We start from the raw sequence: 25508 nt of genomic DNA, 5'->3' as shown, positions 1-25508 counted from the left end.
CACACACACACACACACACTTCTGCTCAGCACATGCCAGCTCCGGCTGGTGACTCCCTACATTTGGTGTGAATTTCCAGGCCATTAATTTGGGGAGCATCACTTCTAAAAGGAAACCGGCCCGACATTTGTGGTTCCTCTTTCAAGCACAAGGTTCTTTAAAGTGACGCGCACACACACACACACACACACACACACACACACACACACACACACACACACATCACCACATAAGGACGACAACAACACGCTCTCCGGGTCTTTAATTCTCAACAAACAGGAAAACATGTCAACTTTTTTATTTTTTTATTGTGAAAACAAATGCATTTACATCCTGGAACCATTTTTAATGGATGAACTTTAAGCTCAAACAAGATTTCATGTTTCATCTGCAGAGGATTCAACAGGTTTTGGACGAATGTTCACAACCATATACAGAGAATTAAACCTGTTATTTCTGACTAACGTTAAGGTTAAATGTGTTTTTTATTCATTTATTCATTTCAGTCAGCAGCTTGTTACAAGTTAAAGAAAAAACATTCAAACCTTTTGGAAAAATCTGCATGAAAAAATAAAAATCAAAAGTAGAATTTTACATTTTCAGAGAGAAATAATTAGGGCCTGAAAAATGCAAAAAGCATTTAGATAATATCTCTACTTCTTTAACTTTGCAGGATGGAGTCTGAAACTCAGGAAAACATCAACATGCATGTAGAAAGATTTAAACACGTGTGTAATTGTGCACGTTTCTAAACGCAGGGATTGCGCAACGCTAAAAAAAAAACAATGCACATGTTTTTCCGCTGGTGTCAAAGATTCCGTCTTCATCGGGACTCGGAGCGTCTGAAGTGCGGCTGTGCAGCATCACACGCGCTGCAGCCATTTCTAGAAATGTTTATGCATTTTAACGACCGGGAACCGAGATCTTTGCGTTTACAAAACAACAAACAAACCGGACACCTGCAAAATAAAAACATCTGTTTTTCCGTTTTTAAAATATCAAACTATCAGGATGAACTCAAACCTTTAACACAAACACACACAAAACTTGGTGCATTGACTGTGAATTCAGTTTTACACACAGACACTGAACCTTTCCATCCTCACAAAAGGATTATAAACAGTGTGCAGCCCTCCTTATTCAGCTCATGTTTTCCTTCATCCCCCCCTCGTCCGCTCAGAGCCTCGGGGCCGGAGGGGTCCGCTCCATATTGTCTTCATTAAAGCCGGCGAGCGTCGACCTGGTTTGGAAACGTGGTGTGTGTTTTTGTGTGAGTGTGTAGGAGAAGGAGGAGGAGGAGGAGGAGGAGGAGGAGGAGGAGGAGGAGGAGGAGGAGGAGGAGGCTGCCGACTCCTAAACCACATTCTTTAAATTCCCTGTATACAAGAGAAAGAGAGAGAAATGAGAGGGGTGAGGAGGGCGGGGTGGTGCATGGGTGAACACACACACATAAGGACACAAACAAACATGCACACCCACACACACACCCATCCACCCACACCCACACACACACACACAAAAGGGTTAAATTCATCACTTTAAGTGGGAGGCAAAACAATGCTAAATGCACATTTTAGACAGCGAGAGAAACCAAAGATGGAAGCAGAAATACACACTTATATTTGCACACACACACACACACACACACAAAAATGCAAAACAATATCTGGCCGTCGGCTCAGAGGAAACACGAGCATGCAAAAAGAGAAATCAATATGGAAATTACAACGTTAAGCAACATGCAAGTTCATTTGCATCAGGACACAGATTTGGTTTCCAGGTCTGACTCACACTCACTCACTCACTCACACACTCACTCACTCAATCACTCACTCACTCACACACTCACTCACACTCACTCACACACACAAAAGCTGCATTATAAAGTCTAGTCGCCCGTTTACTTTACACGTTGCACTGCAAACAATGGTGCTTTGTTCCTCTATTGTTATGTTAAATTGGCTGATTGAGAAAAATAAACATGTTGCACACACACACACACACGCATGCATGCAGACACACAGACACACACACACGCATGCATGCAGACACACAGACACACAGGCCCAGAGGATGAGTAATTGCCCTGACGTAAGGAGGGAGGATGTCCTGTTTGTTGGCCATTGTGGAGCCGTCAGTGGAGTTCTGTCATGTTCTGAGAGGAGTGCGTGTGTGTGTGTCTGTGTGTGTGTGTGTGTGTGTCTTGTGTGTGTGTGTGTGTGTGTGTGTGTTCTCGACTCCTCTGGTGATTCGATTTAAAAGCCTAGAAAACAGGAGAAACTGGGACGAGTTCTGTGCAGAAACCCAACAGTTAAAAAACTATTCGTGATCTTATTTGTCGTTTTACGGTCGACACAATGTTCTCACCTGGAACTTTCAGTATTTATTCCTTTAAAAAAAAATCTTTTTGTCTGTTTTGTTTTTCTTAAGATTTCTATTACTTCTGGTTAAAAATAAGTTTGTAAAAAAAAGAGACCAGGACGTGTGTTAAAAACAGTTAACAGGATATTTGCTTAAACACAAACTTGCAAAATCTCAAACTTTCATTGGCTTCATCTGTTATTTGGTACATATATACATATATATATATATATATATATATATATATAACCAATATTATATATATATATATACTTTCCGTCTGTCAGCTGGTTGGACGTCACCATCACTCTGAAACTAAATATATCGTTGTATGTTTTATAGACTAAAAGACTCATTGACAGATGTGAAGAAGTTGCAGCTCTCTCTCGGGGCCGCTGGTATTTACTACCTGCAAACGTTCATCTATCACAGCATGTGTGGGTGGCTTTAATACTGTGTGTGTGTGTGTGTGTGTGTGTGTGTGTGTGTGTGTGTGTGTGTGCGCAGAAGAGTTAACGAGAACGAGTAGCAGGATGGAACTATCCCACAATATTTCCCTGCTGACACAGACACATGAGATAAGACACTCTCTCTCTGATAAGATTCAGTCACAGTCACAGTCACACACACACACACACACACACACACACACACACACCCTGGGGAAATCGGGCTACCGCTCTCGTAAACACAGCGCTGTGGATGCAGACGGTCAGACAGCTGCTGCCTCCAACAATCACCTAATAAAATAAAAAGTATAAAAACATTTTAACTGACCGCCAAACAAGAGCAACAGGAAGCGCCAGAACAAACCCGATGTTTTCACACTCCTCACGCCGCGGTTTGTGTTGACGACAATACAAGTAAACGTGTTTCTGAAACGTAATTATTTCTGGAAACAATAACCGTCTCTGCAACACTTTATCTTTTAGCAAATGTTGGACTGGTTGCAATTAAATGTGCTAGTGGTATGATATGCTAGTGGTATGGTATGCTAGTGGTATGATATGCTAGTGGTATGGTATGCTAGTGGTATGATATGCTAGTGGTATGGTATGCTAGTGGTATGGTATGCTAGTGGTGTGGTATGCTAGTGGTATGGTATGCTAGTGGTATGCTATGCTAGTGGTGTGATATGCTAGTGGTGTGGTATGCTAGTGGTATGCTATGCTACTGGTGTGCTATGCTACTGGTGTGCTATGCTAGTGGTATGTGATGCTAGTGGTATGCGATGCTAGTGGTATGATATGCTAGTAGTATATGATGCTAGTGGTATGCTATGCTAGTGGTTTGATATGCTAGTGGTATGATATGATAGTGGTATGATATGCTAGTGGTATGCTATGTGTGGTATGATCTGCTAGTGGTATGATCTGCTAGTGGTATGATCTGCTAGTGGTATGATATGCTAGTGGTATGAGATGCTAGTGGTATGAGATGCTAGTGGTATGATATGCTAGTGGTATGAGATGCTTGTGGTATGATATGCTAGTGGTATGATATGCTAGTGGTATGATATGCTAGTGGTATGATCTGCTAGTGGTATGCTATGCTAGTGGTATGCTATGCTTGTGGTATGATATGCTAGTGGTATGATATGCTAGTGGTATGTTATGCTAGTTATATGCTATGCTAGTGGTATGTTATGCTAGTCATATGCTATGCTAGTGGTATGCTATGCTGATTTTGTACGTCCTTTTATGCCCGCCATTTGGTTTTTATTTATTCGTTTGTTTTCTACTCTTGTGTTGTGTTCATTACCTTTACTGCAGGGTCTATTTTGCCTTTAGTTTTCTTAAATGTTCATCTACGCTTTATAAACATGGTTTTTTTTTTAAACATTTTTTTATAAAAGGTGCTATATCAATAACGTTTTTTGTTTTGTTTTTATACCCATTAATAAATTGTATGCCAGCCTGCATTTTTCTGATACACCTCCATAAACAAAGTGCAGTGAGCTCATATTGTGCACGCTGTTAGCCAAACATATGGGTTTGGGACTAAATGCACATTTCTTGTAGATTACCACTAAGAAGATCTTTCCAGTCTCTTCGTGCCAGCAGACACAAAACAAACACAAACTCACACTGGCAGTTTCTCAGGGAAACCAATGTTTATAACCAGAGAAACACTTATCCACCCCGATGATGTCATGTGTGTGTGCCTAGAGGTGTGTGTGTGTGTGTGTGTGTGTGACAGCCTATTCTGTGCGTGTGAATTTGTCGAGTCGGCAGACATTTGTGGGATCTTTCTTTAAAATCATGAGTCGGCAGACCAATAATATTCCCGATATTTAAAATTCTACTGCCCTCCCTTCTTGGTGGTTTTGGTGTTTTTGCTTGTTGTGTGGTGACGAAACGCTCTGTGAGACTCTGGAGGAAGAGACGGAGAGAAAAAGAAGAAGGAGGAGGACCTGAAACAGGAGGATGGAGGGACATCGTGAGGAAAGAAAGACGTGAAACTGTGAAGTCAGGTAATTTACGCCCTGAGCAAAGACTGGAAGGAGAACGAGCGCCAGTTTCTCCCCGTCTCTCTGGCTCGTCTGCATTTCATTCCTCCCTCCCTCCCTCCCTCTTTTTGCATTCTCTCCATCCGCCAGATCCCCTCCGTCGCCCCTAATAAAAGCCGCATGACTGCGACCATAGCGGTTGCTTTCAGCCCCGTCTGGTTGTGATGATTTAGCGCGAGCCGGCCGAATTTTTCGTGGAAAAACAAACTCCCGTTCCTCTGATTTTGATGCGTCTGCTGCAGAGAAACGACCCGTTTAAATGCACGTTGTTGGTTTTTACCATGCCATGTCGGCTCGGAGTTATTAGGATGCACCAGATATCTATAATTGCGTTATTGCACAACACAGTTGGCTACATTTCCTTTCATGTGCTGAATCATTTGTTTCCTTGCAGTAATTGGGTATTGGCTATTTGCTGAAAAGTCAAAATTCCCCGGATTAAAAAAACCCCCAAAAAGCCGCCCAGAGACCTAAAAATAACGTTTTTAATGGAGCCGAAAGGGAACGAGATCACCAGTTTCTCATCAAAGGTTTTCATGATTTACGCCTATCGAGAAACAAACAAAAAAAAGAGGCAGATTTCTTGAGCTAGCGGGAAAATGTATGTAATGAAAGAGACGCTTGTTTTCTCGAGTTCGCAGGAATAGTTGTGCAGAACTTAAAAATGCGGGTTTGTTTCATTGGAGTTCAGCTCCCGATCACTGAAGCGACCTTTTATTTTCTCCTGATAACGGCTCGATTCTCTGGGACACATTTAGCTCGGCATCCCAAGATGCATTGTGACAGTTATTTTTTTTTAAGGAGATTGAAGATGGAAGAAGGTGATTTCTGTCCATATTTAAATCTTTATATCTTTAAACTCTCAGACGCAGAGGTTTGGTAGAGGAGGAAGGTGTGTGTGTGTGTGTGTGTGTGTGTGTGTGGTTAACACGCCCTCACAACGGATCTTTCACACCCAAACGTTCAAACTCCAGACCTCAAAAGCCCGGCGGCGGAGGCGGCGAGACGCCCGTAAAACAAACCCGCCTCGCCTTCGCCCTCCTGACAATGACGCTCCCGCCGCTCAACTCCTCGCCCGGGTTTCACCCCGAAGGAGGAGGGTCTCTCCTGGGCTGCGGGCTGTCAGCGCTCAGACCAGGAGAAAGGAGAGAGAAAGCCCGTCTTTGGGGCTCAACCGCACGGCTACACACTCATTCATGTATACAAAAAAAAAAATATATATATATATATATATATATATATATATATATATATATATATATATAAACGTATAGAGAGAGAAACGGTGTGAAAAGGGTAAAATACCACATGTATGTTGCCCTCTGATTGAGGTTTGGGGATAAAAGAGCAGCCGTGTATTCTCTCACACACACACAAACACACACGCACAAACACTCTCTCTCTCTCACTCTCACACACACACACACACAGAGAGAGAAGGAGAAGAACAAGTCATACTTTCAAACCACACAGAGACGTAGAGAGACAAGAACAGATTCATGAAAGGAGCCACGCAGAGAATAAAAGGGCTTCAGGTGAGGCAGGGTTCAGGGAGGCACACACACACACACACACACACACACACACACACACACACGTTTACCCTTCACACCCAGACACACTTGTGCATCCATGCACACACACACAAACACAAACATACACACAAGAACACACACACACACACACAATCAGAAAAACACACACACACAAACAGAAAAACAAACACACAATCAGAAAAACACACACACACACAAACAGAAAAACAAACACACACACACACACACACACACACACACACACAAACACACACACAAATAGAAAAACAAACACAGAAAAACAGAAAAAAACACACACACAGAGAAAAACAAACACACACCTGTGCAACCAAACACACACAGAAAAACACGCGCACACACACACCCAAAAAGACAGAAAAACACACACACACACAAACAGAAAAAAAAAACGCAGAGACACACAGAAAAACACACACAGACAAACACACACACACACAAACAGAAAAACACACACACACACAAACAGAAAAACACACACACACAATCAGAAAAACACACACACACACACACACAAACAGAAAAACAAACACACACACACACACACACACACACACACACACACAAACAAATAGAAAAACAAACACATAAAAACAGAAAAAAACACACACACAGAAAAACAAACACACACCTGTGCAACCAAACACACACAGAAAAACACGCGCACACACACACCCAAAAAGACAGAAAAACACACACACACACACAAACAGAAAAACACACACACAGACACACAGAAAAACACACACAGACAAACACACACACAAACAGAAAAACACACACACAGAAAAACACACACAGACAAAACACACACACACACAAACAGAAAAACACACACACACACCTTTGATGGTGCTGAGGACCTGGTCCAGGTGCTTGGTGTCGTTGCGGTCCGGTCTACAGCTCGGGCTGATCTCCAGCGAGTAGTCTGGCCCGTACTCTGTGAAGAACTGACATCACATCACACAGTTATGACAACGTCTGGATTTATGGACTTCTTTTAAACGTCTCCTTTCTCTTATTCGCAGTACTTTCATCCCGGACATCTCACACAGCGCCAAAGCACACTCTCTCTCTCTCTTTGTCTCTCTCGCTCTCTTTTTTAAAGAATGCAGCTGCTTTCCTGGAAAATTTCAGGCTCCGTTTTGGACTTTGACGACTTGGATTATAAAACTGACTGCTGATGAATATTTACACGGGCTTTCAGAGAAAAGAAAAAGAACAGTGATGCTGAGGAACCGTTTTTTAAATTTACTTTTATAGATTTATTTGTGGTTTATATAAATCAATGTAAAGTAACGGAGGCATTCACGGGTAACTTTGGTATTCTTCAACCCGTTTTCATTCATGGGAATAACCATTTTAATGCACGTCCAATTGGTCGCATAAGTGAGTGTTAACATTGTGGAAGAACATACTGAAAATCGTTAAAGCGGTATATTATCGTCATCTAAAAACATGTTCAATGCCACGGCTGAATATTCAGCTGATTCCTACAAAGTGCAAGAAGCCACGAGACGTTTCATTTCCCCGCCGGGTTCTTTCCACATCGTTGTCAGACACTTCATAACAATCTGAGGCCGTTGAGCGGCCGGCGTCTGCAGCAGATGGACCGGCTTGGAGAGGAAAAGAGGCTCCAGGTGGAAACGCACAGAAGTAACCCTTAAACGTTGGGAGGGAGCGCAGCAGTGACTCTTGACATGATTGAAATGTTTTCAGTTGAGCGTGTCATGTTGCATTCACACCCAACGCGTTGCAAATTTCCCGCGCGAGTAGATTACATGCAAAGTCAATGCACCAGACGCAAATGATACCAACAACGCAAATTTCCGAGTGAAGGCACACAAGGTCCTGATACCTTCAGACGGGACACACAAGGTCCTGATACCTTCAGACGGGACACACAAGGTCCTGATACCTTCAGACGGGACACATGGTCCTGATACCTTCAGACTGGACACACAGTCCTGATACCTTCAGATGGGACACAAGGTCCTGATACCTTCAGACGGGACACATGGTCCTGATACCTTCAGACGGGACACACAAGGTCCTGATACCTTCAGATGGGACACAAGGTCCTGATACCTTCAGACGGGACACATGGTCCTGATACCTTCAGATGGGACACAAGGTCCTGATACCTTCAGACGGGACACACAAGGTCCTGATACCTTCAGATGGGACACATGGTCCTGATACCTTCAGACGGGACACACAAGGTCCTGATACCTTCAGATGGGACACATGGTCCTGATACCTTCAGATGGGACACATGGTCCTGATATCTTCAGACGGGACACACATGGTCCTGATACCTTCAGATGGGACACATGGTCCTGATATCTTCAGACGGGACACACATGGTCCTGATACCTTCAGATGGGACACATGGTCCTGATATCTTCAGACGGGACACACATGGTCCTGATACCTTCAGATGGGACACATGGTCCTGATACCTTCAGATGGGACACATGGTCCTGATACCTTCAGACGGGACACACATGGTCCTGATACCTTCAGATGGGACACATGGTCCTGATACCTTCAGACGGGACACACAAGGTCCTGATACCTTCAGACGGGACACACAAGGTCCTGATACCTTCAGATGGGACACATGGTCCTGATATCTTCAGACGGGACACACATGGTCCTGATACCTTCAGATGGGACACATGGTCCTGATATCTTCAGACGGGACACACATGGTCCTGATACCTTCAGATGGGACACATGGTCCTGATATCTTCAGACGGGACACACATGGTCCTGATACCTTCAGATGGGACACATGGTCCTGATACCTTCAGATGGGACACATGGTCCTGATACCTTCAGACGGGACACACATGGTCCTGATACCTTCAGATGGGACACATGGTCCTGATACCTTCAGACGGGACACACAAGGTCCTGATACCTTCAGACGGGACACACAAGGTCCTGATACCTTCAGACGGGACACACAAGGTCCTGATACCTTCAGACGGGACACACGGTCCTGATACCTTCAGACGGGACACACATGGTCCTGATACCTTCAGACGGGACACACATGGTCCTGATACCTTCAGATGGGACACAAGGTCCTGATACCTTCAGATGGGACACATGGTCCTGATACCTTCAGATGGGACACACATGGTCCTGATACCTTCAGATGGGACACACATGGTCCTGATACCTTCAGATGGGACACATGGTCCTGATACTCTCTCTGACGTCCCAGTGTGCCGCGTTACCACAAACAAACGTACGAGACAGTCTTCGTCTGGTAGTAGAGAAATTAAATGAAAAGCAGAACCCAGAAGAGAAACCACAAATCAGTCAAAACTTCCACTGGACGGCCTGGGCCTCACCAACAAGAGGAGGGAGGGTAAGGGGGGGATTAAAGGCCCGAGATGATTTCAGCACATACCGAAGGCTCCTGGCATTTCAAGCAGAGTCGGACCGATTCCATGAAACAAAACCAGCCAATATGTACACCTATAAAAAAATAAAATAAAAAAACAGGTGGAAATCCAGAGAGAGGGTTCAACCAGAAGTTAAAACCCGAGCATGTCGGTTGAAACACATATTTCCAGGGAATTTGCCCGGGCCGTGACTCAGAGCCATGAGAGCAAAACAAACCCGGAGGCCAGGTCTGACCACGAGTGCGTCAGTCCGACTGTTGGGAAAGTCTCGGACTCGGAGGACTCAGCAGAAACACGGCGAAGGACCCGATGTCCTCCAAACAAACTCCCTCTATTATATTATATATAGTTTGTGACACTGCTCCTTTAAGTTGTGGATTCTGCATCCCGTAATGATCTCTGCGCTAATGCCCCGTTGTTTTGGATTGAAACCCTTTAGTGGATTAGATGGATGTCATTAGAGAAGACTTCAGAAAAGTCTGTATTGGCAACACACACACACACACACACACACACACACACACACAAGCCTGAGCCAACAAGCAGTAGGAGTATACTTTGGTGTACTTGAAAAACAAAGACAACTCTGTCTTTGTTTAATAGCCCCGTGTGTGTGTGTGTGTGTGTGTGTGTGTGTGTGTGTGTGTGTGAGTCAGAGAGAGGGAATGCATGCTAGTTTGTGTGTAGATGAAGGTAAGAGTGTGTTTGTGGGAAAGTCCATTGATATTTGTTTGCGTGAGTACATGCCTACAAGCAAATATCCATGGTGTCTTTAAGTTTGTGTGTCTGTTTGTGTGTGTCTGCGTGTCTGTTTCCAATTAGCAACGATGACTTTCTGTGTCTTACCTCCGGCCTCAGCGGAGCTCAACATGAGAGCGGTTACTTAACACACACATGCACGCCCGCAATGTATTTCCCATGAACCCAGTGCTCTGTCTCCTGCTGTCCAGCAACACACACACACACACACACACACACACACACACACACACACACACACACACACACACACACACACACACACACACACTTGCTGCTTTGCTTGTTTGGCTTGGATGACCATGGGGAGAAAGAGACAGAGAGAGAGATCTTCCTATAATATTTCTATAATACTCGTCTAACGGCAGACGGGGAGGAATCGAAGAAGAGCGACGCTGAGTGGAATAAGTGCTGCTCGGTGGGCGATCCAGAGAGACGAGGACAAGGTCAAGAGGCAGAACAAATAAAACATTTAAAAAAAGCACCAGCTGACTGGCTGCAGTGTCTCTGGCAGAGAGATGAATAGCAGAAGGTCTCCGATTAATCAGCGCGGTCATTAACATGAACCCTCGGCCCATCACTCAGAGTGTATGAGAAACCTCGGCCTTGATGGGGAGAACACCGTGGGGCGGGAACTAAATATATATATATATATATATATATATATATATATATATATATAGTCTAAAAAAGCAGTATGATAAACAATGATTAACTCTATTGCGAAAGATCTTTCCTGTGGCTCCACCATCACCGTCTAAAAGTGATGAGCAACAAAAGTCTGTCTGAACACATCTGTTGACAGCAGAGTGTGTGTGTGTGTGTGTGTGTGTGTGTGTGTGTGTGTGTTTTTGGGGCGGTAAACTTAGGAAAGCCAAGAAGAAGACTCCTTGATTTTAATGCAGCAGACGGGAAGCAGACAGGAGGTCGTTGGGTCAGTTCGGATTCTACAAAGTCGATCAAATCGAAAAGACGATAAAATCTGTTTTTGTCAATGGAGTCCGGTGCATTTGAAGAGGAGGACAGATTAAGCTGTAAAGAGAATATTTTCTAATATAATGAATACATATTCTAAATATAAAGAACGCTATTGATTCTATTAGGCGTCTTCAATAGGCGTTTTCATCGTAAAATCTAAGAACGATGATTCATTTTATTGCAACATTTTTATTTTATTGCAAAATTTAATTCGTAAAAGATGCATTTTATGTACGAGTCTGAACCAGCAACACAAAAGGTGTTATGTGTAAAAGTTAGTATAAAGTATGATTATACAGGAACCTTTATAAAAAAAAATTTTTTTTTTAAATTTAATTGGAAAAAAAAGCTCCAAAAAAGTTACAATATTATAAATACAGGACCACTGGGTCTATAGAAATATCCAATAAAAAAGTTAAAATGATGATAAAGTGAATAATGATCCCATCTGCGAGGATCAAACCCGTCCATGAGCACAAACGGACATTAAAGACACAACCGCCACACAACGTGACCCTCCGTCGGTCGGTCACATGATCTGCAGCGTTGGATTAACTCAAGGAGCGTGATCAGCTTTTTCACAGCATATTTTGAAATGTCATTTTGTAAACAGACAAAATTCCCCTTGTCACACACACACACACACACACACACACACACACACACACACACACACACACACACACACACACACACACACACACACACACACACACACACACACACTCTCTTCCGGCGATTGAGCCCGTGACTCTGGGAGCCGACACATCCCCTGACGGCAGCGGAGGGGCGGGACAGGAAGTGGCCGCAGACAGGAAGAGAGGAAGGAGGAAGTCGAGGGGCGGGACGCTTCCCGCCTTCTTCCAATCTGGGAGCAGAGACGTCCTCCCTTCCTGTGCGGCTTCGGAGACGGACACTCATTCGTATTTACCTTTGTTCCTCTCACTGGAGACGAGGGGAACTGAACCCAGACCAGTTTGTTTACAGCAGTTCTTTAATATCCATCCATCCATCCATCCATCCATCCATCCATCCATCTCTTCTAAAAGGGTTCCAGGTGGAATCTTTACGAACGATTAAAGGTTTCCAGATCAATAATAAAATGCAACAGAGTTTACCTCTCATCGAATATGTTTGGGGCTTTTATTGTGAAAGGCAAGAACAGGAAGCGGAATGCGCTGCAGTTTCTCCCAGTTTAATAAATACATAAAAAGTACTGTTACTTTCCTGCCACAACTCAACCACGTCCCTCTCTCTTCTCGCCCGTCTGACGTTTTTTTCCTTCAGCGCAATGCATGATGGTACTTTTCCCGATGCATTGTGGGATACTTGGGTATAATCATTCTCACTGTACGTTCCACTGCAAAGAGAGGAACTTGTGTGGTCCACTTTATAGTGAGAGTTCCTGAAAACAATCACATCACAAAAACAATGCCCGTGGCCGTCCAATCAGAGACGTTCCCTGACCTTTGACCCCTGTTGGGGGCGGGGCTATCGGACAATACAAGTCAACATGACTCCTCGACCCGGCGGCTGGAGTCCTGGTTGGAACTACAAAAGGCACTTTTACTGGTGTTTTCATAAGACGTTGCAGTGTAATGCGTGCGATAGAAGCGGGGTCATTGTGTGGGTTATCGGCAGCGTAATATTTTGTCTGGTAATCAGAGAATATCGCAGCGCTATTGTTGACGCGGCGGGCCAACTGTGACTGATGTTTGTGTTTCTTGGACTGCTATTTTTAAACCGTGTAGTCCAGCGAGCGGTTTGTGCACGACAGGCTGAACGGAGAGGAGGGAAAATCTAAAGTGTAAAGATTCCATTGAAAATAAACACTCTGAACTATGTATTTAAAACAAAATCAAACCAACATAAAAATATATTTATATATAAGTGAGATTTGAGCAGATAATACAAACTAAACTGTCTGTTTCTGGATGCTAACAGCATACAGTGTCAGTTAAGGACAGAAATGCCTGAAACCTGTATTCTCTCTACTGTTCACCAGGGGGCGACTCCTCTGGTTGTATAGAAGTCTATGAGGAAATGACTCCACTTCTCAGGGCATGCTTTAAGGCGGGGCTACCTTGTAATTGACAGATCGCTTAAACCAGTGTTAGACTGTCCTAAACCAGTATTAAACTGCATTAAGCCAGTATTAAACTGCATTAAACGAATATTAAGCTGAATTAAACCAATATTAAACTGCATAAACCAGTATTAAACTGCCTTAACCCAGTATTATGCTGCCTTAAACCAGTATTAGACTGCCTTAAACCAGTATTAAACTGCCTTAAACCAGTATTATGCTGCCTTAAACCAGTATTATGCTGCCTTAAACCAGTATTAAACTGCATGAAACAAATAATACTGCAATAAACCAGCATTAGACTGCATTAAACAAATATTAAGCTGAATTAAACCAATATTAAACTGCCTTAAACCAGTATTAGACTGCATTAAACCAGTATTAAACTGCCTTAAACCAGTATTAGACTGCATTAAACGAATATTAAGCTGAATTAAACCAATATTAAACTGCCTTAAACCAGTATTAGACTGCATTAAACCAGTATTAAACTAGTATTAGACTGCCTTAAACAAGTAATAGACTGCAATAAACCAGTATTAAACCGCATTAAAATAGTGTTAAACTGCATTAGACCAGTATTAAACTGCAATAAATCAGTATTAAGCTGAATCAAATCAGTATTAAGCTGAAATAAACCAGTATTAAGCTGAATTAAACCAGTATTAGACTGCATTAAACCAGCATTAGACTGCATTAAACCAGCATTAGACTGCATTAAACCAGCATTGACTTCGTCCACTTTGATATGCAGTCTCTGGCAGCAGCGCAGTGGAAACATAAAAGCATTTATTTAACTTCTACTTGGTGTGACTTCCTAACGGAAAGTTTCCTTTTGCGTTTCAGTTGTTTCATCATCCAATGAAACACAAAGAAAATGCAATAAAACAGAGCAGCACATTATGCAACTGTAATGAATGTGTGCATTCATGTGGTTTAGTCTACAGTAGAGCAGACACACACACACACACACACACACAGAAAAGGGTACAAAGGTAGTTTTTGTTCCCTGTGTCACTGGAACTTCAGCTTTGCTTGGTCATCATGGATAAATGCCCCTCTTATCGAGCACAACGGGCACAGACTGGGCCACACACACACACACACACACAGACACACACACACACAAACACACACACACACACACACACACACACAAAGTTTGTCTGTACTTCGACTTTAGGGAAAAAATTGACCTTCAAAATAGATTAAACTACTAAATTTGAAAGCCAATAAGCAAGATTCAAGTTAGAAAAAGCCATTAGGTTGTTTGTTTCTTAAAAGAAAATGTGTGTGTGTGTGTGTGTGTGTGTGTGTGTGTGTGTCCTCGTCTTCATCGTCTGTGGCAGCTGCCCGCACTGATAGTTGCTTTGTTTTCAGTGAGTGTTCCTTAATGAGGTCAAAGGCTATTTAGGGCCACTGGACGCTGACAAGGAGAAACAAGAGGAACCTTCATCACAGTCAGGACACACACACACACACACACAGACACACACACACACACACACACACAGACTCCCTCTCTCAAACACACACTTGCAGCTATTCATTACATTTGACCAAGACAAGGTCCAAAAAGCAGTGGCTGGAGAAAGAGACTCTTTGTGAGTGTGTGCGTGTGCGTGTGTGTGTGTGTGTGTGTGTGAGAGAGAGAATAGCGGAGCTAGAAAGGCAGATGGGTCCTCTGATATTTGGAGAGCGGGTGAGTCCATTGGATTTAGCAGCTAGCATAACGACAACATTCGGGGATCAAACACGTAACCGCTATTGAACCACCGGCATGAGGTGAGAGGTGAACCCACTCACTTCCCCGCCAGGTTCATTTGTTTACATCCACACCGTGACCTGATTACGGAGAATAACCAGATTGGGTTCCACTTTGAGTGTTAATGGTTCACAGAAAGCAGATTGTTCCTGGTGGCCTCCAGGAAGACGTCTTAATATAATAATACTACTAATGAAAGCGAGTATTTGGGAACCAGACGGCATTGTTTACTAGTCGTAGTAAATCAGACCATTGATGATAAATTGAGTTAGACTTGACTCAACTGAGTTTAATCATTGTATGATGTTCATCAGGATACTTAGTCTGGTAAGAAACAGATTATTATTGTGCCGTGTCTAAGTTCATAGCTCTCATGCTACAATGGATGCTAACAACTTTCAGCAACCTCCAGTTCTGTAAAGTGAAGTCTATGCCTTATGTGTTAAAGCTGCATTCTCTCTCCTGACCACCAGGGGGGACTCCTCTGGTTGTATAGAAGTCTATGCTTCATGTGTTAAAGCTGCATTCTCTCTCCTGACCACCAGGGGGGACTCCTCTGGTTGTATAGAAGTATATGCTTCATGTGTTAAAGCTACATTCTCTCTCCTGACCACCAGGGGCGACTCCTCTGGTTGTATAGAAGTATATGCTTCATGTGTTAAAGCTGCATTCTCTCTCCTGACCACCAGAGGCGACTCCTCTGGTTGTATAGAAGTATATGCTTCATGTGTTAAAGCTGCATTCTCTCTCCTGACCACCAGGGGCGACTCCTCTGGTTGTATAGAAGTCTATGCTTCATGTGTTAAAGCTGCATTCTCTCTCCTGACCACCAGAGGCGACTCCTCTGGTTGTATAGAAGTCTATGTTTCATGTGTTAAAGCTGCATTCTCTCTCCTGACCACCAGGGGCGACTCCTCTGGTTGTATAGAAGTCTATGTTTCATGTGTTAAAGCTGCATTCCCTCTCCTGACCACCAGGGGGCGACTCCTCTGGTTGTATAGAAGTATATGCTTCATGTGTTAAAGCTGCATTCTCTCCACTGACCACCAGGGGTGACTCCTCTGGTTGTATAGAAGTCTATATAAATGACTCCACATGAGTTTGTCTCAATCTCTAGTTTCAAGTGGAACTTCGTTCAAATTAAGATTTCTCCTTCAACAATAATTAAAAATGTCACCTTAATGCCAAATAAGATGGAGAGAGAAGTGCCTGTGTTCTAGGAGGCAGACGGAGCGGAGCTGTCAACACCGGCACCCTTCTCTCTCTCTCTCTCTCTCTCACACACACACACACACACACACACACACACACACACACACACACACACACACACACACACACACACACAGTCTGAGTCACCTGCAGACAAACCCCTTTATTGAGAAGCAGGCGGCCATCTTTGATTAGATGGAGTGACTCAGCAGACAGTGAACACAAGGGGGGGGGGGGGGGGGGGGTTTTCATGTGTGTGTGTGTCGGCCTGTGATTTTGTGTGACAGTATAATGAATGAGGGCGTTTGTGTTCATGTGGGAATATGTGGATGAGAGAGCGAGAGTGTGTGTGTGTGTGTGTGTGTGTGTGTTGTCGTACCTCGTGGTCTGGTATCTCAGAGGAAAGCGTCTTTCCGAGCACCGCCGCCGTCAGGTAGGTCCAACAACGAGCCGTGTTCGCCAGGTTGTAACCTCCTGGTGAGGAAGAGGAGCAGACAGGTAGATGTGTGAAGGTGAAGAGCATCATGTGGTCACATGACATGTGTGGAGTAGTTTTATTTCAATTAACTGAGTCAATTAGAAGGATCATTAAACAGGAAGTCAAGATAAAGAAAGGAAATGAAAAGAGAAACACAGGGAGAAAATAAGTGTTTCATTCAATCTCTCTCTGAAGGACGAAGAGGATGGGCTCGAGTGAAATGGAGAGAATGACAAGAACCAAGAAAAGAGAGGAGGATATGACTGAGAGAAAGTATGTAGGACAGAGAGGGAGGGAGAGAAAGGAAGAGAGGTGGGATTGTAGTGGAGTAAAAGGGCTTCATTGTGTCGTATAAGTAGGAGCTATCATCTGGCCAAGGGCTGAGGGGTCTGGAACAGAGCATGGTGTGTGTGTGTGTGTGTGTGTGTGTGTGTGTGTGTAGATGTGTTTGTGTGTGACTGTACACAAATGAGTGACTCGCTGAGATTCTAAACATAAACATAAGGGATACATCACATTATCCACCTTTCATTAAGACGATTTTAAAAGCCCAAGTGCGCGGTCATATATACACACACACACACGCGCACACACACACACACACACACCTCCTCCCAGCAGCAGTGTAGGTAGCTGCCACTCCAAGACGTGCTGCAGACACCGGCCCACGCCCACCGGGGTCATGTTGAAGGAGCACATGGGGTCTCCCGCCATGGTGTCGGCGCCCAGCTGCATCACCAGCGCCTCCGGGTTGAAGTGCGCGCGCACTTCCTGCATCACGCTGCACACAAAGAAGGGAACGCAACGCTCGTTACACAACACGCTGCACACCACGGGATACAAGGGAACGCAACGCACGCAGTACACAACGAGGACGCGGGTCGGGCCGATCGGGAGCCGGGATTTAAATCCCTTCAAAAATAATCGCGTTCAATTCATGTCTGAACATTGTTACATTTTTGTGTTTTTTTCTGTTTGTGTGTGTGTGGATGCACAAGTATGTGTGTGTTTTTCTGTTTGTGAGTGTGTGTGTTTTTCTGTTGTGTGCGAGTGAGTGGATGCACAGGTGTGTGCGTGTATGTGTGGTTTTCTGTTTGTGTGTGTGTTTGGCTGCACAGATGTGTGTGTGTGTGTGTGTGTGTTTGTGTGTGTGTGTGTACCTTGTAAAGATCTGGTAGTATCGGTCGTCCTTGATGCCGTCCTCCAGCGGGACGTTCACGGCGTACCAGCGGCCTTTACCCAGCCCCGTGTCACTCACGTCACCCGTACCTAACACACACACACACACACACACACACACACACACACACACACACACACACGTCTCACTGGACACCCGTCTCACAGTGCCGGTTATCTATCACATTCAAATGTTGGAAGTATCTGCAGGGACGGACCTGGGAAGAATCCAGGAGAGAACTTGTGCAGGGAGACGGTCATGACTTTGGATGTGAAGCTGAAGGCGTCTTCCACACCTGAAACAAACATATGGGGTCAACCTGTCCTCTTGATAAAGGCGTTTCCTGTCTTTGCCCCCGTGAGGACGGTCCCGGTCCCGTACCGTCTCCGTGGTGCAGGTCCACGTCCACGTACAGGACTCTCTCGTACTTCTCCCTCAGCTTCAGGATTCCCAGCACGGCGTCGTTCACGTAGCAGAAACCCGACGCCTCGTCCCTGAGAGAGAGCGAGAAATACAAAATGACTTTATGTTTTGAAAGCGTGACCTTTGCCCTGCAGCGCCCCCATCAGGCCCACCAGGGAACTGATGGGGGCGCTGCAGGAGCAGGAACTTGATTGAAGTGAGTGGCATCTATCTATCCATCCATCTATATATCCATCCATCCACCTATCCATCCATATATATCCATCCACCTATCCATCCATATATATCCATCCACCTATCTATATCTATCCATCCACCTATCTATCCATATATATATCTATCCATCCACCTATCTATCCATATATATATCTATCCATCCACCTATCCATATATCTAACCATCCACCCATCCATCTATATCTATATATATATATATCCATTCATATCTCTATATATATATATATATATATATATCCATATATATCCATATCCATATATATCCATATATATCCATATATATATATATCCATATATATCTATATACATATATATGTATATATATATATATCCATTCATCCATCCATCATCATCCATCCTTCTATCTATCCATCCATCCATCTATATATCTATCCATCCATCCATCCATCTATATATCTATCCATCCAGCCATCAATCCTTTTACTTATTCATCCATCCATCATCCACCCATCCTTCAATCCATCCATCCATCCTTCCTTCTATCCATCCATCCATCCATCCATCCATCCATCCATCCTTCCTTCTATCCATCTATCCATCCATCCATCCATCCATCCATCCATCCTTCTACCCATCCATCCATCCATCCATCCATCCATCCTTCTACCCATCCATCCATCCTGTTGAACAGAACTCACTTCTTGGCATGGTGCCAGCCTCCTGCCCAGTTGATGGCCACTTGACTCTTCTGGTCCACCAGACTCTGAGCTGCTGTCAGCGTAGCGCCCCCTACTGCTGCCGCATAGTCGTAGATCCCCTCCACCACTGGACAGTCATAACCTGGAGGGGCCCAACAACATCTTTAAATTAACATGTTGACTTCAGAGAGCGCACAATGTCATTAATGTTGTTTATTTCTGCACAGGCGGCGCCTCTCAAGGCTAAATCACGTCCTCATGAAGGAGGTTAAAGCTGTGGTTTATGCTGTGGAGAGAGAGATGACTGAATCCAGGAAGAGGTGGAGATGAACCTGGTGAGAGGTGCAGAGCACAAAAGGAGGAAGGAGGGATGAGCCGAGGGCACGAAGAAGAGCACTGATGGATGAGGGGGAATGGAGGAAAGGGAGCGAGTCAAGGAAACGAAAGCAGGGAGGGTTGAACTCGAGGAGTGGTCTAAAGTTAGAAATGTAAACTCTCGGAGAAGGACGGACGTCTGGAGGCGGCGAGTCCAAGAGCAACAAACCACACCGCGTCTCTCTGTCCACCCGGATGAGCTTTCACTCAGATGATGTATTCCTCTCTCAAGAGAAGTATGCAGACAATGTGAAGAGCACCTCAAAGTGAACATGCAGATAACACGCAGAACTGTCAGACATATTTGTGTAGTACAGTTCAAGACCGTGACAGTATACTGTGCACTCTGGTACACGCAAACGTGTTTAAATAGTGTGTTACAGTGCCCTCTGCTGCCGGTAAAATAGCACTGCATGTAAACTTGTTCCCACTTTAATGTATCCCTCTGGTTGAAAGAACTGTAATGAACTCCAGCGAGACATCAAAGTTGGTTGTAAAATGTGTCTGTAGTGAGGAAGAAAGATCGCCCGCCGCTATTCTGAGACAATGAACGTTCTCTTGTGACGAGTTCAAAAATAAATGCGTCTGTATTCGAGTTCGCCGTTGCTCTTCTCACCCAGGCCGTAGTCGACCGACTGCGGGTCGTCGTTGTCTCCGTCCTGGCTGATCTTGTGGAGGTGCTCCAGGTACGAGTCTGTGTGGAACTTGGCCATGTCCTCGATGGAGGCCACTTGAGGTTTAATGGTGCTGGAGGGCAAGGAAAGAAAATGTAATGGTAAATGCAGCTTGTGAAACTAAATACTGTGTGTAAATAAAACCGCGGTAACAGGACACAGACACACAAAAAACTGAATAAATACGGCTCTCATACACAGGACTGGGAGTGGAAATTGAGAGTCATGGAGGAAAAAAAAAAATACCACAACCCTTAACATAGGTTTCAAGAAAAGATGAAAAAATGTAATACAATAAATGACAAAAGTAAGAAATAGAAAATGACATTGAAAAGAGAAACCACCTGGAACTGAAAGGAATAATCTATCAATTTAAATTAACAGAATGAAAAAGTATAATATATATATATGAGATTATATCATTTATAAATATATATTATATCGGTAGATTCTCTGACTTGATGTGAAACAAGAAGATATTAAACAAAAAACTTACCAAACGAAATAAAAAGCATTATGATTATTATTTTTTAAGTCCCAGATGCCTTCTTCTCAAGTTTGAATATTTTCTTATTGTTTTTATTCTTGTGAAAGGCATTATTTATTTATTTTTCTCACATTTTAAAGACTTAATTTACAGAATGAATTGAGGAAGTAAAGTCTTCGCAGTTCACAGAATACGAAAGGAAAACAAAAAAAGGGGGAAGAAAATGCACCAGATCCCCTCAAAATATTAATAAAATAATAATAATATATATAATGTGCATTATTCTAAACACACAGCTATCTGAATGCAGGTTTCTGCAGAACGCACGTTAATATTTGAGTGTAAAAACCAAACCCCCTCTGAAATAAAACCACTTTTACACATGTCGGTACTGTGTGAGGCAACAGGAGATGTGTGTTGTTGCTGTTTTGTTATTACAAATAAATAAGTTTGACAGAAACCTGAGAGCACGTCACAGCAGCCGAATTACACCCAGCAATATGACCAACGTCACGTGACTGAAGGTTATGCGTCAGCTTCGACTCTGGTCTCTAAAAAGTACGGAAGTATATTAAATTAGCGGTTTCTCTCCGTCATATAAAGGAGCTGCCACTCACCTCACGTGCTTCAGGAGTCCGTAGGCTTCTATCAGGGAGTGGACCATACTCGCCTGGGAATTGACAGAAATAAACACGACGATGACGACACAGCAAAGCAGAGCACGTGGACTAAATGGTTGCGGTTCAATGTAACTCACCCGGTTTGGCACTTTGGATAAACTGTCGCAAGTCTCGATGTACTCCGAGCTGTAAACGTACGCGACCTTCCGCTTCCCGCCGCTGTCGTCATCCCGGTCTCCTCTGTGACTCATTTACGACGTGTCAAATATTAAAAACTAGTATTTAGCGAAGAATGGCGCTTATAAAAAACGAATTCACAAGGGAGAAAATTTCGAGCGGCGTCTTTTTCTCGAGCGTGGTGTTACACCGTCAACATTCCCCCCCCCCCCCTACCACACAAGCAACACGGTGAAGTTCCGGTGTCCGCCGTTAGACGGAACCCAACGATGATTACAAAAATATACAAAAAAAAATATATATATACATATATAGAGTAAAATTATTAAACTATTTATTGTCATTTTATCTTGAAACATGGACATGTTTTTTTGGCGGGGGAACGAATAGGACGGAGAGCTGAGTCCTAACGGTCGCCAACGTCGAATTAAATGTTCCACGCGCGCGGACGGTTTTCAAAGTGGTACGCACACGGCGCGAGAAGCATTCTGGGATTAATTGTAGTCTTTTTGCCGTTTCAATATAGTTTGCGTCAACGAATAGACAACATATTTGGTCAATACATGTTAAATATTTTAAAGTGTATTTGTTGATACACGGATATATAAAATACCCTATATTTTAATTAAATGTAAATACATATAAAGACAATCGGCTATTACAGGCCTGGACTGGGACACAAATTCGGCCCTGGACTTTTTGGTCCAGACTGACCCACCACAATCCGCGCCCAGATACTGTGCCAACTCTGTCCGTTGATGTACTGTACATATAATCACACAAGCCTTAATAACACTACTATACTGGAATGGGTCATTGTCTCCTTGTCTCTTATTTGATGTAATTTAATCTGAAAATTTCCATAAATAAGTGTTCAAAAAAAAGAAAAGCATGGACAATAAACCATAAACACTGACAGAAAAAAATAGGTAAAGCACATTTGAACAAATTGGAGCGTAAAGAAAGCATATTGATACTTAAAACACTTTAACTCTGGTGACCTGATTTGTAATTATAAAAAATGTGAAAAAGCAAAAAAAGGTCTGGAAAATGCGTGGGCGGGACTACTGGGCCAATCATAGGGCCACTGGGCCTCTTATGCGTCTTTACATACAAAAAAAGCTACTGCCGGCCCATTACTGACCAGCCTGCCTTCCACCAAACTGGCTCAGACCAACGGCAGTAATGGGAGCAGTTTTGCTCTCGGAAATCTGAGCCACCATGATGCCTCTGTGACTAATGTGATCCAGCTCACTGTAGCCCAAGACCTGAGATCAGGCTCCAAGCGCAAAGCCTCCACCCTGTCCCCAGATGAGCGGCCCAGTAAGCAGCCCTCTGCAGGCATGCACTCCTCAGCCCCTCTGGCCACACCAGGCTTCCCCTTCACTGGGGGCTACGGCCTCCCTCCTCTGGGCCTCAATTTAAAAATCATCAGTGGGATGACATCCTGTTGGCCGGGAGGCAGGCTAAGAACGGTCTGCGCCGAGGCCATGAGGGAAATGGACAAGAAATGAAAGACAATTTCCTCTGGTCATCTCTACTGCCTTTGGAGAACTAGTCTGAGTGGGGATGAAGACAGACTGGACACAAAGCGACAAATCTTAATGCTGGATTTTAGAAGATGAAACCTGAGGAAGGAAAAAAAGCTCCAGAGGGAAGAAGAAAATAAAAATGTAGAAGACTTTGGGCTTCCAAAACTGGCATTGAAATACTAACCACTGGACTTAGAACTGCTGAGTTTGGGCCTGCAGTGACCACAAATGGCCACTAGTTGTAGTGTTGACGTTAGAGACTGTAGTTCTGCAGCTTTGCTAAATGTGGACTTGTTGCTTTATTTCAGCTAATTCAAAAGATGGCGTAGGGTGGAGTTGCTGGGTTGATAATTGATTTAGCTGGTAGAAACATTTGTTCGATATCAGTAACGGAAATGGTATTGTTTGTCAGTTGTTGAATATTACTACTGAATATTTCTTCAAATGGTAAAAAGAAAAGGTAAAAAGATCAAACGGAACTTTAAAAAAACATTTTGATTGAACTGAATGATTCACTGCCAGGACACAGGGGTATTGTACGTTTTTGTTCTGAAAGGAAAGAGAGAGAAAAGGAAGCGGGATGGAAGAGGCGGCGGCGGCTTGTTGAGGATGACGTTAGAGACGATTATAACATAAAACCAGCAAATCCACTCAGGTGTGCTGGTCTCGTGTGGGAAGTCTTCTCCTCCAGAACGGCCCCGGAAAGAGCTTAAAATTTGCTTATGTCAAATTTGTTGTTCTCTTCTTTTTTTCAATATTTGAATTTACCAAATGTATTTATGTATGATATTTATTCATTTTTATTTTTTGTACAATTTTTTTTTCTTTCCCTTTTGTTGCTTTTTTATAACATTACCCTTTTTTTTTATCAGCTTCAGTTTATTAAAATCACAACTCAAACCGCTACCAGCATTTCTTCTTTAAAGTCACCATCATGTCATACATTTGTGTTCATACAGTCTATATTTAATCAGAGAGGCGAGAACATAGAATTCAATTGTTTGTTTTTGTTTTATTAATTTGTTTGGGATAACCTGATCACCAGGAGAATACCCAACACTATTAGGACTAATTGGAGATAATCACTTAGTTTCCAAAAGCCTGAAGTGAATATTGCTACAACAGGGTAAATCACTTACCACTGTGTAGCTCTGTGTGCTCATTCAATTCAATTCAGTTTGTACAATCTGTACACACAAGACATCCCTGTCCCGGGACCTCACATCGGATCAAATTAAAACCTTTCACAGGAAAAAATGGGAGAAACCTTTGTGAGAGCAACCGAGGAGAATCACTCTCCCGGATGGACAGAAGCTATAGATGTCATGTGAACAGAATGAACAACGTAAAAAAAGTTACAGCACATTCGATCCAGACGGCCACGATCCATGAAAACTCGAGGCGAGAAAAGGAAGAGCCTGATCAGGAAAAAAAGAAAAGAAGGGAGAAACCTTTGTGAGAGCAACCGAGGAGGAGAATCACTCTCCCCGACGAAACAGAGTCCTAATCCCGAAGATGCCTCATTCTATTCAAAATGGAGTTGGGGGGTCGAGGGCTCTGGCCTAAGGCGCCGTGTGTTGGCACCGCCTCCGCCTCCCTCTGCGTGTCCCGCATCTTTGTTTTAATTTTTTCTAATTCAACTTCTCTCGCCTGCATCCTCCTGCCAAAGGGGCCGAGACACCTTTTTTTGAACTTCAGACAGATGTCCTCCAGGAGCGTTTGTTCGTCTGTTCGTTGCTGGCCCAACTCGTAGAGAAAGCTATAATTTCGGTTCAGCTCGTCTTTATATTTTTCTTCCAGAATTCTCTGGCTTTTCTCGGTCGTTTTCTGTCTCATGGACAGAATGGTCTTTTGGTGTATTTGGTGCTTTTTGTCCAGAGAAGCATACTTCATTTTCCAGTGCTCTTCTACGATGCTCATCTGATTGTTTGTGTCTTTAAACTTGGAAAGGAGCTTCTCGTTAATGATGTTGAGTTTCACCATCTCCTCCTTTAACTCTTTCAC

General features: G+C 43.5%; 1 protein-coding gene across 1 annotated transcript; it reads right to left on the bottom strand.

Moving 5' to 3' along the window:
• Positions 1-291: 291 nt before the first annotated feature.
• Positions 292-22138, bottom strand: hdac8 (histone deacetylase 8). The gene is made up of 11 exons (XM_079215157.1): positions 21933-22138; positions 21793-21845; positions 20631-20761; positions 19640-19781; positions 18703-18815; positions 18539-18616; positions 18302-18410; positions 17750-17922; positions 17043-17137; positions 7289-7394; positions 292-1376 (listed from the first exon to the last, which is right to left on the bottom strand). The coding sequence occupies exons 1-11, from the start codon at positions 22044-22046 to the stop codon at positions 1354-1356; spliced, it is 1137 nt and encodes a 378-aa protein (XP_079071283.1). The 5' UTR covers positions 22047-22138; the 3' UTR covers positions 292-1353.
• Between the last annotated feature and the right edge of the window lie 3370 nt (positions 22139-25508).

This window comes from Taurulus bubalis, assembly GCF_910589615.1.
Source record: "Taurulus bubalis genome assembly, chromosome: 3".
Taxonomy (NCBI): Eukaryota; Metazoa; Chordata; class Actinopteri; order Perciformes; family Cottidae; genus Taurulus; species Taurulus bubalis.
The sequence above is the reverse complement of the archived record's forward strand: the minus strand, read 5'-3'. Positions and strand labels throughout refer to the sequence as shown.

Bases quoted from the DNA above. Each gene is read 5' to 3' on its own strand.
- hdac8 (XM_079215157.1), bottom strand. From the start codon at position 22,046: ATGAGTCACAGAGGAGACCGGGATGACGACAGCGGCGGGAAGCGGAAG. The intron at 21,846-21,932 runs GTGAGTTACATT...GTCAATTCCCAG, and splicing joins TATCCAAAGTGCCAAACCGG to GCGAGTATGGTCCACTCCCT. The intron at 1,377-7,288 runs GTGTGTGTGTGT...TCTTGTATACAG, and splicing joins GGTCCTCAGCACCATCAAAG to GGAATTTAAAGAATGTGGTT.